Source organism: Crotalus tigris, unplaced genomic scaffold (genome assembly GCF_016545835.1).
Source record: "Crotalus tigris isolate CLP2741 ecotype Arizona unplaced genomic scaffold, ASM1654583v1 scf7180000024286.1529876, whole genome shotgun sequence".
NCBI lineage: Eukaryota > Metazoa > Chordata > Lepidosauria > Squamata > Viperidae > Crotalus > Crotalus tigris.
The window spans coordinates 622,298-639,245 of NW_024100459.1; the positions used below are offsets into that span (position 1 = coordinate 622,298).

General features: G+C 38.9%; 1 protein-coding gene across 1 annotated transcript in view; it reads left to right on the plus strand.

Moving 5' to 3' along the window:
- RPAP1 (RNA polymerase II associated protein 1) overlaps positions 1 to 16,948 on the plus strand; it is a 52,969-nt gene that overhangs the window by 5,134 nt on the left and 30,887 nt on the right. The window contains exons 3-10 of the mRNA XM_039323895.1: positions 276 to 421; positions 1,549 to 1,641; positions 3,144 to 3,303; positions 5,183 to 5,359; positions 5,885 to 6,121; positions 13,915 to 14,030; positions 14,232 to 14,330; positions 14,914 to 15,015. Coding sequence (XP_039179829.1) covers positions 276 to 421; positions 1,549 to 1,641; positions 3,144 to 3,303; positions 5,183 to 5,359; positions 5,885 to 6,121; positions 13,915 to 14,030; positions 14,232 to 14,330; positions 14,914 to 15,015 — 1,130 coding nt within the window. The remainder of the gene's footprint in view (positions 1 to 275; positions 422 to 1,548; positions 1,642 to 3,143; positions 3,304 to 5,182; positions 5,360 to 5,884; positions 6,122 to 13,914; positions 14,031 to 14,231; positions 14,331 to 14,913; positions 15,016 to 16,948) is intronic.

Genomic DNA, 16,948 nt, shown 5'->3' on the forward strand with positions numbered 1-16,948 from the left:
CATGATTTTGCCCAATATAATGTGTGAACTTTGGTATTATGTTTTGTTAAATATGGTTAGTTATTATCATAAAGTAAGTAGCTATGGCTTCTTTAACAAATCATGTAATAAAAAGCTGGCTTAGTACAAAATGTTTATTTTGTAATTTTATATTGCTCCAATTAATACCACAGTTACTTAGGATTTTTTTTTCATTTTCCTATCTGTTTCCTTGAAAAAAGAAACCATTGGATCACTAATTTTCTATCTATTTGTTATTTTCTTTGATTTCTCAGATTTTCCAGATGTTCCTCCACTTCTGACACCAGCTCCTCCAAAGAAATCCAGATTCAAAACTGCCCATGTCCATTTTGATGAAGATCCAGGGAAGCAGATCGATCATAATGATCAACATATCACAGCAGTCTTAAGCAAAATCATTGTATGTCACATTTGTAAGAGCCATTATAAAAATAAACCACTAAAACTGAGCAGTGTGCTCTAAAAAAAGTAAAATAAAACGATATCTACCAAAGTAATGCAATCAAGACATTTCCTGAACATCCAAACATCCTGCAGTTCCCAACCTTTTCTATACCCTGCACCCCTAGAACGCTTCTGATATATTCTCGCACTCCTTACAAAAGTTCAAAATAACAGCAACGGATTATGCATATATACTATAATTTTGAAAACCCAAGTTTTCGTACCCTGAGTGGGTGTGAGCACCACCATTGGGAACCTCTGGTACATAAGATGTGTATATTTGGTCATGTTTTCTCATTTTTGTTTAATTTATACTTCATCTGTAAATACAAACTGGGTTGGTAGAAAAAAATTTTCAGGATCTGGCTACTGGATCTACAGAATGTACTAAACCTTATGCTTGGTCTTTTGCTAGCATTTACAGTGATATATCACTGGCGTGTCTTTCCAAGTTTTATAGCAGAGATTGTTACTACTTTTGCCCCCTAGGATTTCTTTAGATGGAGGTACATAAGGTTGATTTTGGAATATTTTGTATGACAAATGTTTTTCGACTAAGGAGCTCCTTCCTTCAGCTGTTCTTAGATAGAACAGACTTGTTGGATGTATGATGAAGATAGGAAGAGAAATGGATAATTTTGTTCAACCAATAGATGTTGTGAATCTGTAATGTTTTCTGCCTGAAGCATAGCCATTAAGTCATTGCTTAGTGGCTATGAACAGCTGCCTGTTTAGTTTTACAAGAAGACCATTCTTAATCAAGGGGGGAATGAGAATGTAAATGGCCATGAGAGTTATTTAAAACCTATTTAACTCTCACTGAAGAAAATTGTGTTTGAATCATCTGCATCTGAGTCCCAATTCTTTCTGCTAGGCCAGGTGTGTCCAAACGTGGCTATTTCAGGACTTATGGACTTCAACTCCTAGAATTCCCCAGACAGCCAAACTGACTGGGGAATTCAGAGAGTTGAAGTCCATGAGTCTTAAAATTGCCAAGATTGGATATCCCTGTCCTAGGCCATACTAAACCATCATAGTTCTGATAAGTAAGACTCAAACTTTTCATCTCTTTATCTATGGCAGGAACATGATACTAGCAGTGCCAGGGTGACAGTACCAGTATTTACAAGTGATCCATTTCCCAAAGTTTTTCATCGATCTGAAATAAAAACTGAGGTAAGAAAAATCAGCACTGTATTAAACAATTTGCTTGACTCACTTAGTATTGCCTCTTTCTTTTTTGTTCTACTAATTTTAAGTTTACTTTTTAATTTTGAGTTTTGTGCTGAGATTCAAAAATATTGTCTGCAGATGGATATTTATTGTGTTCTTTTGTTGTGATAACGTTTCATGGAGCACCTAAAGTTTAAGCAATGCTACTTCAGTTTCGAAGAAAGCTGTGATGATGGCTTAATTCAGAGGACCAGAGCTAATTGAAAGGGGAGGGGAACTACAAAGGAAGGCCTACTGTGTCAGGAAAAATGAATGCTGAGAGTGAGATAACCATTGGGTCAATTTCTACCTAACTCCATCTGCTCCAGGGTGTTTCTCAAGTATGTCTCTTCTACAGGAAAATATAGTGATAGAATGAGAGATAGATAGGAAATATAGAACTGCAATTCCCACAAATCTAAGCTAGCAGAATCAAAGGCAAGACATAGGAATTACCCTAAACCAGGTAGGCAACCTTGGCTCTTTTATGACTCGTGGACTTCAACTCCCAGAATTCCTGAGCCAGTATGGCTGGCTCAGGAATTCTGGGAGATGAAGTCCACAAGTCATAAAAAAGCCAAGGTTGCCTACCCCTGCCCTAAATAGCTAGAGGGCATGATAGGAAGAGGGAGCCAGTCTGTCAGGTTGATTTATGGGGCAGGAGCTCTTTTGTGTGCAGGAATGGAAGACACTTGCTGGATTTTAGCCTAAGGTTTGATTCCTGAATATAGGCCAATCTCCTTTCATTCAGCAATGGATTGCAAAATAAATGTTTCTGTCTGCAGAAAAGAGCAATGAAGAGTTGCATTTTTCCCCCCTTATATCACAAACATCTAAGTTTTACCTGGGTTACAATTAGTGCTTGGGATACTGAAGTGCCAACCTCTGGATACAAAGGAGGTGATACTGTGGGAAAATGATTCTGCAAAATTCACTGAAAATGTTTATAATCACGGAGTCATCTTTATAGATAAATATATAGGAAAGCAGAGCTCCTGTATATTCTTATTAGGGAGCAGGGCCCTAGTTTTACTAGATTAAAATGTAGCAAAAATCCATAGGACTGCACCATGAATCAAAGAGCATATATTAGTACACATTAAAGAAGAGAGCAAATGTGGATAATGCATATCGATGTGACTGGATGAAGTGATAGGAAATTTAATGAGTTGTGTATGGTCATACAAGTGGGATCTGTAAGAAAAGCCAGCTAATGCTTTACATCGAGTTAGTCTATTCTGTCCTCTAGTCATGGCACACTCCATGGCAAGTTTCTCTTTGAATATACATTTTCTATATGTGTCTTAAGCATTAATACTAGTTTTGGGGTTCCTGTGGTCTTGCTGCCACCTCTTTCTTGTACATACATTGTACATATACATATACCTGTATTTACTAATACCCAATATAGAATGAAATCATGGGAAAATGGTGAAGTTTTGATTTGCAGCCCTGTCTTCCTGCAGATGAAATCAGCCCCTGCAAAGAAAAGCATCTTTGCTCAGAAAATAGCTGCCAAGAGGGCAGCTAAAGGAGATTGGACACCTCTTACTGCTGCCCAGCAGTCAAATTCAAGACAGGCCACTTCACATACTTCAGAGGTACAGATCCATGAGGAAAATGCAGGTGAATGTTATGATGGGCTCGGAAAGCCTTGGAGATGCTTATGGAGGTGAACATGTGAGAGCAAATAGCTTTTAAAAAGTGGGTGGTTGTCTTCAAGGTTTCTCGACACTGTGGGTATAATTTTGTGCACGCTTAAACTGAACTATTTCAGAGTGTAAACCTGCTTAAGATTATAAATTAATCCAAAGAGCTGTAAATGACCTCCTGCATTACTGAAAGTGGGGCAGTCTTTGCTGATTGTCATGCCGAGATTTTTGGGGCATATCCTTTCTTTTTGTAGGAGAATTTTCTCATGCTTTGGGGATCACTGCCATGGCATAAGGAGTTGTCCTATTTTAATCTGTTTCTGTTTGCTACTTAGCCCCTCCTAGCTATGAGATTTCCAAGATTTCCCAACCTTTAAGCCAGCTCAGTTCCTTTGTCTGAAAAGGGAATCTGGATTTAACCTTTGATAAATTAATACAATTCCATGTCAGATTATAATCTGAATTCCAAATAAAAATTATGTATCTGGACAAGAAAGGAGTAAGTAAAGTGTGATGTTGCATTTAGGTACAATGGTTTAGCTATGTATTGTTTCATTTCAGACTTTCTTTCTCACGAAGACATTGCATGCTGCACCCTGCAATTTTTATAATTTAGATTTGGAAGGCTGCCCAATTTCACATCTCTACATATTATTGTGTAGAAATTAAAAATTAGGGAAATGTCTAAAATCAAGCAAAATGGAATAAATATAACAAGGGAACAAAGATGCATTGTAACTGAAACAGAGCATACCAAGTAAATATACTCTGAACCATCTCAGAGCGTGGAGAAAAGAAAATATTTTCAAGAATCATTTAAAGCAGGGGTCCCCAACCCCCAGTCTGTGGACCAGTACTGGACTGCGGCATGCCACAACTGGTCCTCACAAACAAGCAAAGCCCCATCCGTGGGATGCAGGCAGCACAAAAAACCATGCACCCTCCGGTCCGTGGAAAAACCTCTCTCCACGGAACCGGTCCCTGGTGCCCAAAAGGTTGGGGACCTCTGATTTAAAGGATTCCAAGTTGGGGCAATCTGAAATTTCCTGGAGATGCAATTGCAGAGAAGAGGCATTGTGATAGAGAAAAAAGAGATAAAAATAAAATGTTGATCTTGGATTTTGATGATTAAATAGATTGTTGTTATAGAAATGGCTGCTACTAACTTTATATGTGAAAAGTTGAGATTATAATCTTATGTAATTTACTGCACCGAAAAAAGTTATAAGTCATGCTTTTTTGTGTCTTTTCCCTTGCCTTACTCTATTCCACATCCTTTTCCCCCTTCTATTGTCTTTGTTTTCATTTGGATTTTATATTAAGCAATTTTTAATATAAAAATATGTAATAAAAAACATTTGCAACCTCCTGCTGGCTTCCCCGTTGACTTTGTTGGAAGCTGTCAGTAGAGGTCACAAATGGTGATCATGTGATGATAGGACTCTTGCAGGACTGTTGCCAAGTACCCAAATTGCAATCATATGATCATGAGGATGCTGACAACCACAGCTACAAGGACTGGTTGTAGATCCCTCTCATTCAGCACTGTCATAACTTTGAACAATTGCTGAACAAGTGGAAGCTAAGTGAGGACTATCTCTAGTCAAAATTTAATACTGCAAGTGTTTTTCTTGGGGCAAAGCTTCCAATTATTATGAAATCCAACTATGGTGCTAGATTATTAACTTTAAGTTATAGAGCAAAAGTGTAACAGAATACTTTATTTTAGCACCTATAGTATATATTTTTCTTAGGAAATAAAGCTTAAGAGCAGAATGTAACTCTGAAGGATATGGAGAAAAATAGTGCACCCTATTTTTTTTGTGACATTCTAAGTGCCCTTGATTTTTTAGGTGAAGCTGTTGGTAGCATACAAAGTCAGTTGCCTCGCATTGTCACTGGTGAAGGTCTTGGAAGTCTGAGTGGTGAGCAGGAAGCCCAGAATATCCACAAAGAAAATTTGGAAAGGTTGCAATCAATGTCCAAAGAACAGATCTTAGAGGAGCAGAAGCGACTGATGGCTCAGTTAGGTAAATTATTTTTGCTGACTTATCTTAGCTCAATACATATCTTGGCAAACTGCAAATCAATCGATGTGGTTTATTCATTTATGTATTTTGATTTCTTTACCTTCCTCTATAATTAAGGTGTGATACGTTCCTTAATATTTTAAAAACACTAAAAAGAGATAAACTCCAGTACAGTAGAATAGAGTTCAAAGTACCAAAGCTCTGTTAGTTTACAATTCAAAAATACAGATTGGTTCCCATATTTGAGGCCTTCCTCTTTGAATGTTTAATGTATGTAACAGTCCACATAACACAGGCATGAAACAGAAAATTGATCCTGGGTCTGCCAGAATTAAAAAAAAAAATGCTTCGTGGCATAAATTGGGATGTGTGTAGTTAATTTGCACTCCCAAAGTGTCCCTTACCTGAAGACTAGATACATAAACCTTTTCCAGATATTTAGTCATTTGACTGAAAGAAGCGTAATATTATTTCATTGAAGGACCGCTAACCAAGTTTATATTTTGTCCTGTTTTTATTTGTCAGATCTCAATTTACTTGTTTTCTTAAAGTCACGAAATGGTACTGGCACAATTAAAGAAGGAGAAAGAAAAAGTGAACAAGAGAGGCCAAGGCTTACAGAACCCCAAACATTGCCTGAATCCCAGCCTGAGGCAGCCGAAACACTGAAAGATATTTTCCAACTGAAAGCAAACACAGAAGTGGAACCAGGCACGGAGCTCCTTTTAAGATCTGAAGCCCCTCTACGAACGGATGCTGCAGGTAACAGAAGGCATAGCTGTCAAAGTCAATGCAATAACTTACTTTTCTGAACAAAGATGCCAGGTGTTCAGTTTTGTAGGATGAGTTTCACAGTTTTAGTCAAACTAGAACAATTGCATTTTTTTGTTGTTGTTGAGCACCGAAAGTTACTAAAGAACCAAGAAGACACTATTTTACACTGTCTTGATTGGGGGGAAAAACTCTTTTCCCCTTCTGGTTCCTTGGGGTGGAGAGAAATTGTTTCCACTCAACTTTGAGTAAAATCCAGATGAATGCCTCTATTGGTTACTAATACTCAATGGAAGAAGAGCAGAGGTCCCTAACCTTTTGGGCACCAGGGACCAGTTCCGTGGAGAAAAGTTTTTCCACGGACCGGAGAGTGCGTGGTTTTGTGTGCTGCCTGCATTCCACAGATGGGACTTTACTTGTTTGTGCGGACTGGTTGCTGGCATGCCGCGGACTGGTACTGGTCCATGGTCCCGGGGTTGGGGACCCCTGACTTAGAGAATGTATTGGGAATTTACTAGGGCTCTGTGAAACTTCAAAGGATTGGTTCGTTTTGATGCTTAAGGGTTTCGGTATATTTAAAAAAGACCCTTCTGTTAGCATTATCGATGAAGTACCTGTCTGATTTGAAATGCTCTGCCTCAGTGATTCAAATAAAAGCATTGTTTTTACGCAGTCGCCTAAGCATTTCGAGTCAGGATTTCCTCTTGAATCAAATTTTCCTTCGCGGTGGTTCTGCAGAGCACAGCAAATAACACCGTTTCCTGCATGTTCCCAATCCTCCTCAAAGCCCATATTGGAAATTCCTGATGGAATGAGAAAGTATCATTGTATTAGTGAGTACATTAAAGCCTCCATTCAGTATCAGTTTTTGTATTATGCTCTTTCTGCTGTTGCTTTGTTCTTTGGGAGGGCATATCACAGAAAAAAGGCATGACAATGAGAGATTAGACACTACTGGAGTAACTTTGAACGCTTCCCTTCCCCTGAGAGGTCATGTGTCCTTTGGGAAGAATGAGTGTAAGCCTTTTCAATCCTTATCTACTCTACCTTCATCCAATGGTAATATTATCTGCTTGCTTCCTATTGATATATGTATATTTAGGAGGCTTTTAAAAGATTTTTTGCCTTTTTTGGTTCCAATTTCTCTGCAATTCCTTCATTCTGCGAGTCTAAAATTAGGCCTTGCACAGACATTTATTTACAATACTTTAAGATGGCTGATTGATGAAATCCTCTGTACAGTATACAGAAGTTTCTAATAAAAAATAAAATCATGTGCTGCCACACATTGAGACAAAAAGGCCTTTGTCTGGTATCAAAATGAGATAGGTATTCTTTTATTAATTAATTGCCTTCCCTCATTTGTTAGGGGAGTCTGGAGAAGAGCTTCCAATGAAGACTTTAAGACTGAATTTACTTTCTGTTCCCAGGGCAGTAGTAAGATCAACGTATTTGATGGACTATCTATTCTAGCAGAGATAGATGAGATTTGTAGGATTTCAGAATTTAGATTACCCTCTTGGCTTTTGGGATTGCTTTTATAGCTTGGCTTTTTTTAAAGGCAGCAGCACCAGGATGTTAGGGGAGTCTCATATATGTGTGTTTATTTTCTGAATTTATTAATATGGTATCTTGCTTTTCTTTCATGTGTTGTATTATTTTAGATTTGGTTATGGAGCTTGTCAGAAAGGGCTTAGCAAAGGGAAATGCACAATAGGAAGAGGCTTCGGAGGTTAGGAAATACCCTGGATGTCAGATTCTTCAACTCTTGCCTCAGCAATGCATCCTGATAATGCCTGTTGGTTTCCCCCTGAAACAGACTATGATTTACAGCAGGGGATCAAACTGCTGGCCGCAGGCCGGATGCTTCATGCCAAAACCGCGCCCACCCCATTGTCGGCAATGGAAAAAAAGCTGCGATACGTCGTCACATGTCACGTGACGTTGCGAGTTTGACACCCCTGATCTACAGTCAAACAAAGCCCCGCTAGTTGTATATAACACTTCAGAGTAACATTATGTTTTTCTTATTTTCTGATATTGTGAAACAAGTGTAACTAATTCAAGGAACTATATGTTGCTCAGGCCTACTCTCAAGTTTCAGTTGGAGTTTCCTTTGGGGTTCGTGCTTCTCTTTCCATTGTTGCCTAGCTCCCTAAGCCTTCCCTTCTCCCTGATCCTTGTTGTGCTACCTTTTTGAAGTCTCAGCAGCCACTCGCAGCCTGCTTAATGAGACTTTGAGATTGGAGTGGTGTGCTTTGGTGAGATAAGGTAATGTGTTTACTGTTTCCTTGTTTAACGTGGAAGAGGCAAGAGTGGGAGAGCACAGTGATTTAGTACCTCGACCTCCTTTTTAACTCCTTTGTAGCTTCTTCAGCACATCCTCCACACTTTCTGCTTAATATTCAGCATTCTGAGGCTAAATAATAAGGTGCTGACTTTAAGAGAACTGTTGATGCTTTCTGTAAGGGGAGGAAACTAGCCTTCAGGCCCAGCTATTCGTAAAATTGTGGACAGCAGCAAAGAATTGATGAGAGAAAAGCAGTGCCATGGTCAGAAAAACAGATTGGTCTTCTCAGGGAACACAAAGTGCTTTGACCAAGAGGGCAATTACTTTGCAGAGAAATAAGCATATCTTTGGAAAGAACTGAGCAATTCAAAATGTCAGTGAAGCTTTTCAAGCTTCCTGAAGTTTTGCTTATAGAACATTGTGCCCAGCAGGGTAAATAATATTAATTTTGCATTAGCACTTAGCACCGGAAAGCCATCACTCTTGATGCCGATGAATAAACTAATAGTAGTTATAACTCCAAAACGAAAGAGGAATTCTGCTTTTGCCACAGGGAGAGATTAATTCAAACTGAGAGACTAATTTTTAACAAGATGGAAGGATTTGTCTTTTTATTTTCAAGGTCCTATAACCATTTTCCCAAATGGAACCAGGCCATTAATGAGGCTTTTTGCCATGCCAGTTTTTATCTCCATCAGGCTAGTATTGCCTCTCAAAACTGTAGCACTTAAGGGGTCTGAATTTTAGTAATAGGACATGGGTTTTCCATGCTGAAGGACCCAAATACAATCTTTGATCTCTGCAGACAAAAAGTTTGCAAGTAATGAAAAATACTTCTGCCTGGAATCTTCAACAGTAAAGCCAAATAAGAGTGATCTTATTGCCGAGTCACATATTTATGTTGGCTATTTAATGACTCACACAAATGTAAATGAGGTATTTAGACAGAACTTTGAAATTTAGCTATTTATTTAACAAACTCATATGGGTACCTATCTCATACAGTGATCCTAGGTGGCTTACCAATTAAAATCAACAATATAAAAACAAATATCTTTCCCAGCAAGTGCCAGACCACTCATATGGTGAACCCCCTGAGTCTTTGCCCAATACATGGAAGGCAGAGCCAGTTCTTCACAGCTTTCCAGAAGGCTAAAAAGGGTTGGCCCCCCCAATCTTAACATACATTTTTGGAAGCATTTCTTCTTCCAGAGTTCCTTGAAAATAATTTTAATTAGAGAAAATGTAAATTTTTCATTTTCGTCCAAACATGACATAATAATGATTTATTATAAACAAGCCACTTTTAATCCATGTAATATAAACCAGTCTTGTTTCACCAAACCATGCCTAAGATGAATCACAGTTTAGGTTTTCTGCAGTATATTAAGCTGCTGCAGTTAAAAAAACTGAAGCAGATAGTAATATTTTCCTCAGGTTTGTGCTGTAAGAGGGAATGCATGTCAGAGTTACATTAATTTCTATCTCTGCAAACCCCGATTTCTCATAATGCTTCAACTGGACTGCTATGAAGCAATTTTAAAATTCACTAGATTCTCAGCTGCAAGTCATTAAATGGCCCAAATTCAAACAAATTCATGGCCGCATGGCTTCTGTTAGAATAGCAAGTGGAGTCTGTGATCAGGAGAGTCTTTCTAGACCAGTGGTTCTCAACCTGTGGGTCGGGACCCCATTTGGGGTCGAATGACCATTTCATGGGGGTCGCCAAACCATGCTGTCCACCATTTTGTTCCCTTTTCCCTAGCTGTCCTACTCCCTCTTATTGGTGGCCACACCCACTTGGGGGTCACCACAACATGGGGAACTGTATTATGGGGTCACGGCATTAGAAAGGTTGAGAACCACTGTTCTAGACTTACTCTGCCATTTTTGGATGGGAAGCTTTGCTGGCCATTTAGTCAAGCCCCTGTCATCTTACGTCTGGACTATTGCAGCTCATTTGTAATGTTGTTGCAGTTGACCTAAGATGCAGTGCCCCAGGTATTACTGGCCCATCTGTGTTGGCCAATGCTTTCTCTCTCTCTTCTACAGGACCTTTATTGGCTGCCAGCTAGTTTCTGGCTGCAATTCAAGGGACTTTTTATATCTGAAATCCTGCATGGCTCAGGATCTAGATATCTTTGAGGGCACCTGCTCTGGGAAGAATCTGGATGCCAAAGAAGATTTGTTAGAGAAAATATGTTCCTCTGAAAGGTTGTGATTATTAGGGATCTATTGTGCATGCCTTCTCAGTGATGCTTTCCCCTCTCTGGAAAACCTCCCCTTGGATATTAGGACAGCCTCTTCCATTCTCAACTTCTATAAGGTGATCAAGACTTTTGGCAACAGGAAAGAGGGATGATTTATCCCAGGATTTTGAAACTATTGGTTGGTTGGGGGTAGATGTTCATGGTTTGTTTAGGTTAAGGAAATTCAGCGACTGCCTTGATAGAATACTGTTATACATGCCTTCAAGATATAAACAGAGTTTCTGAGTTTGAACTACTCTGAGTTCTCATTTTGTACCCAAAATAGAATGTTTCTAGCTTAAAGTGGTCCCAAACTAACATTTTGTATATACAATGCCTGTTTAATGCTTCTAAGGAACATTGAACTGCATTACTTGGTGTGCTTTGCAGCACTAGGATGGGCAGTGATTGTTGCTGAATCTTAAATGTAGAAAGGCAGATCTTTAGTGAATGGAGTGGGCCATGTCTGTGAAACTCCCAGGTAGGGTAGATCAAACTGCAGGTAATGGCACCACAAGCTGACTACATCTAAGTATGCAAAACTAAATAGAAGCTTGAAAAGATTCTGTGCCTATTCACCTTCTGGGCTGCCAGCTTGCATTTCTGTAGGAGGATTTATCAGGGATTGAATAGTCTGCTGATAACAGTAGAATAAGTAACAGTATTTTTTTCTCCTCTTGACAAAGTTTTAGTGTTTGTGTTTGAGGTACATATTACTAATCTGGTTCAGAGGGTGGTTTAATTAGCTTTCCTCATTCAATGATTAATTGAAAGGAAACACACACAACACACACACAGAATTATAAATACCAGAACAGTACAAGTCTCTGTTTATTTATTCCTTCTTCCTGCTTCACACCCACCATCTTCATGTGTTAAAAAATAAGAATTTGTAATGAACTGAATGTATTAGATAGAAATTTGCAGAGATATTTTTTGATGCGAATGAGTGCTTCAATTTTCTTATTATGTCTGTGTGCATGTGTGTTAGAATTTTAGATTTTTTTTCCTACAAAAAGGAAAGGCATGCTGTATATTCCACACACTCATGGAACTAAAGGGGCAGGAACAAGAAAACTTGCCTGAGCCTTAAAAAAAATAGCCTTGTGGTCCCTGACATAAAGATGTTAACATTTAGGAAGGAAGTGAAAACCATTCTTTGTTGCTGGGTCCTTGCATTTTAACTTTCCAGGGAGGCTCTTAATCATGTTTTACTAGCTCAGGAGTAGGCAACCTTGGCTCTTTTATGACTTGTGGACTTCAATTCCCAGAATTCCTGAGCCAGCCATGATGCTTTAAGCCAGGGGTCTTCAAACTTGGCCCTTTTATGACTCGTGGACTTCAACTCCCAGAATTCCTGAGCCAGCCATGGCTGGCTCAGGAATTCTGGGAGTTGAAGTCCACGAGTCGTAAAAGAGCCAAGGTTGCCTACCCCTGTACTAGCTGATATTATTAACATTATTATTGTTGCTGTCTATTCATACAAGGAATAGCACAGTCTTTAGACCGGAATTTTGCAGTCATCTGGGTTCTAACTCAGAACCTAGGAATGATGGAAGTATAATGATATTGGTAACTATCATAATGGCTTTAACTTTTTATGGTGTTTTACATATGTAAACCAGATAGAATATAGGCACAAATGTACACACAGAGCAACACTCCCAATCTGTGGAGAGTGTGCCAGCAAAGAATTTAAAATGGCCAAGGTGGAGAAGCAGAAACACAGTGTAATGGTAGTATGTGGGAATGACCTTGGGAGACAGGAGGGAGAGCTGTAGAGGGATAACTGGCATGTAAAAGATATCTCCGTCCATAGAAGGAGGGAAAACCTAGAAAGCATGTTTAGAAGCGATCCTCCTGGTTTTCTGGAAAGTAAAATGAAAGGATGGGAGAAATGCTAGAGATAAGACCGTATTAAGATCAGACAATATTTATTTATTCTTTACTTAATTTATTATTTCAGTATACCGTATATAGTCATCTATCTGGCAATTCCAACTTTAATATTCTTGTCCCTCAGATTGCAGAAGGTAAATTGAATCTGAGGTCAAAATGGAGGGATGGTTTCTTCAAGGTTAATAATGAATTCAAGGCTGATGGAATCTCCAGGGACTTCCTGGTTTATTAGTTAGACTCCGCACATGATGTTAGTGACTTTAGGGATGGAGGAAAGTTTATTTTTCTTTTTTAACTTTTTAAAATTTTAAAATTTTGCTTTTTTAGTATTAATACTTGAGAACTTGTATTCTGGACAACATTCCACAGATAATATTATAGATTTATCTCAAATTCTCAGGGGATTGCTTTGTTATTGTTTCTATTTATTATCTAGGCTAGGCTATAATAACTAAATATTTGAAAGGCTCGATGTCCAGTCCTTTCCGAGACTTGCTCACTCTTCTTGTAACCTTTTATTTACCATAGCTGGTTCTGATTGAGTTGTTACCAGTTTGTATTTAGTTCCTTGGATGCCTTGCTCTTCCTGTTTTATTTTTTTTACAAAGTCTAGAATTCAAAAGAATTTTTCAAGTGAAATAATCTCTTTGTTTGAGAAGCTCTTCTAAGATTTTTTTAAAAATATTATTACAACCCAGATTATTATTTGTATACTTTTTCCCCCTAATATGTGTATAGAATGTAATTTAGGTTATTAACCTTATTTTCTGCTCTTGATTTCTGTTCTTACAAAAAGTAAAGGTTAAAGCTGGTTGAGTGAGAATCTCTGATTCTTATGATAGAGAAATCTGGGAAATCAGTAGCTATAAGGCCATTGATTGGAAAACATAGCCTGGAGAGGCAAAAGTTTTAAATATTAGGGTAGGATTCTTGTGTACCATTAGACAGAGAACTTTTTTTTTCTATATATGCCTTCCCAATTCTCTGCAGTAAATCTAGTTAGCTAACTTTCTTATGTTGGCATAGGAATGTAGAATGAGGAGAGAGTTTAATTATCATACCTGGTATGAACATTTGACAGTGTTATTCATTCTGCGCACAAGGTGATCACCAGCTTAGCTTCATTTTATCATTAACAACCTCTTCCCCTTTCTTCTCTAGAAGTCATGAAAAATTAAATTGTCAGTGGAGCTGTGATGTTCATGTGTGAAAGATGAATCATTTGGGTGTTTTTCTTCCCGTTGCTGTAGCACAAAATTATTTTTGAGGACCTTTCAAAGACAGTGATACCTACTCTTGTTTTTGTGCCTGAGAACAGTAACACTTGTCTTTGCCTTTCCAAAAAGATGGTGCCCTTCCTGTGAAGCCTCAGAAGGAATGGGTCCACATGGACAAAGTAGAATTTGAGAAGCTGGAGTGGACGAAGGACCTTCCTCCGCTGAGGCAGAACAAAATCAAAAAGGTTGGCAAATAAAAAACAATTTCTTCTCTCTTGTTTTTCTAGTGATCATTCTCTATAAAACACATGAAAGTGGCAAGAATTTGGTTTACTTCAATAGATTTCAGTGCTCTAAATTGTTGTAGATTTTCTGCCAGGTTTTTGGATAACTGAATAACTGAATAATGTCATAAGAAATAATATTTTTGTCTTTTTTTCCAACAGGGGATGCAAGCACGCTTTAGTCTGAAAGGAGAGCTTATTCCTCCAGATAAAGAGTTTCCCACACATTTGGGCCTACATCACCATGGAGAAGAAGCAGAGGTAGGTGAAGAGCAACTTCAGATTTAAGCATATCTACAATCTTATTGCATGTTTGTGTCATAATGTTCTGTCAGTTTTTACCTAATTCTGAACTAATGATTGCCCACAGTATAAACTTGTAATGAACTGCTTTAAAATTAAAAAAAAATACAAAGAAAAAGAAGAACAAAACAAACATGATGAAAAGCCTCAATGTCTGGGACTTTTATAGCCCTTAAAAGAGAGCTATAAAATAAAGAACATTTAAATTGTGGCAGATTGTATTTTTCCAGACTATTTTGCCATGCGTAGCTTATGTTATGAGCTTAATTCCTCCGAAGCTCTTGTTTTGTAGTTTTCTTTGTTGTAAACATCCCCTTTTAGGCAGATTATCAGGCACATCATCTGCATCTGCCATACTCTGATATAAATGGGATGGAGGATGGGTAGAAGATGACTTTTTTTAACTCTTTGCTCAATGCAATTTTTATTCGGAGAAATGAAAAATGGTCTGAGATGGCATTACTATTACTGCTCCTTTCTACTGATAACGTGTTATACACTCTAATTACTCTTGACTGGTTTTGTATTTATTTGTTAACAGAGAGCTGGCTATTCACTGCAAGAGCTCTTCCACTTGTCTCGTAGCCATGTCACTCAGCAAAGGACACTGGCTTTACAAGTGCTGGGCCTCATTGTCCAGAAGGTAAGCTCAGAGTTTGCATACAGTTTGGATGCTTTCCCAGCGGTGCTTTTGTAGAGCTCCACGATCTTTTTTGTTAGGCATTGTGGTAGGTAAAGTTGACAGTATGAGACCTTTATATCTAATATAGAGGTGTAGTTGTTGAATCTAAACTGGGAGAAGGTATGGTGGATTCAGGGGAGTCACTCATGACTAAAGTCCAGCTCCTTTAAGAACTTGCCAAAAGATACTTGATGCCAATGCCGGATCTGAACCATTGTGACTTGCTCACAATTTGAATTGTATCAACATGTAACAGTGAGACATCTTGTGACAAATAGCTTTCCCATTGGTAATTACCATTGCTGTTTGATTTTCAGGTTTGATATATAGCCTGTAATTTGCCTTGAGAATCTCTTTTCCATTTATTCTTTATTTTTTCTTTATTCTTTATTGGCCAAGTGTGGTTGGACACACAAGGAATTTGTCTCCAGTGCATAAGGTCTCAGTGTACATACCGTGATTCTCCAAAAATAAGACCCAGTCTTATTTTTATTTCTCCAAAAGATGCATTAGGGGTTATTTTCGAGGAAACATGGTATCAGGGTGATCAGCCTGGCTGGGCACCCCATCCCCCAGTACATGCATAAGAGGCGGTGAGCGTGCAGGGGCTGGCCCCATGGCTGTGAGTTGATTACCTGACCAAGCAGCAGGTGGAGGCAGACACGCAGGGGGAGAGGCAGGTGATCTGGACGTGCCACGTGGTTGCCTGGCTCACAGGAGGCTCGCATGGTGGCACCGGTAGCAGGCGGTGGCAGAGGCACGGGGGGGGGGGGAGGCAGGAGATCCGGACATGCCATGCGGGCTGCCTCCTGTGCTAGCCACGCCCACCCCCCAGAGGTGATGACGATCTTAGTTGAGGCTTATTTTGGGGGTAGGGCTTATATTAGGCGCACGCTAAAAATCATGCTAGGGCTTATTTTCTGGGTCGGTCTGATTTTCGGGAAAACATGGTACAAGCAACAGTGATAAATCATGTTCATAATCAACATAAAAATCATAAATCATAAGATACAACAATTTGTTGAGAACATTGACTTAGGTCTCCTGCCCGATATGTGAACCGTTAAAAATTCCTTTAGAAATATAATATGGAGGCACTACACAACTGGAACTATTCAGGCATAGGTACCCTGCAGTGGTGTGCTAATAAATATATAAAAATTGGTTCTGCCAGCTCCACGAGTAGCAGAACTGCTGATCTAGGCATTAGATCTAAGCACTCAGCTCTGCTTTCAGCCAGCATGCAAAATTCCTGAAAATTTAACAGTCAGCTCTCATAAGCTGGTACAAGCCAGCTCCATCACACAATGGGCATCCTCTTTACAAGATGTGTGTGTTAATTGTTTAATAGGATTTGAACCCTCAGGCCTTCACTTGATGACTTGGCAGTGCATTAAGATTTAGAACTAACTTGGCCTGGCTATCAGTGGCTGCAGGTAGGCTGGTCTTATAGAAACTGTGCAGGTACACTTTCCTTTGTTCCCTCTATGTTCTCATACTAGCCTCTGGGGAATTAAAAACAAATAGCCCTGGAAGAAACTAAAGACGTTATGATGTTTCTTCACTCCCACTCCTTCTTTGCCCACCTGAAATCCAAAGGGTATTAGAGAATTCACAGTGCTCGGAATGCAGTAAAACATAGCTTTATCCATGCTATAAAGCAATAGGAAAATATGATAAAATGCTTCTGAATCTGATATTGTTTTAAGTCTTAACATTTTGGCTGGATTCTTATTTTTTGTGGTATTCAGGTAGAATGTTCAGAAAGCAGCTAGACCCTCTCCTTGATTTTGCATTTTTTGGGGGGGAAATACCAAAACACAAAGTAAAACTATAGCCAGCAACCCCACCAAATTTCATTGTCCTTTTGGAGCTTATCCTTCTGTGATATGAT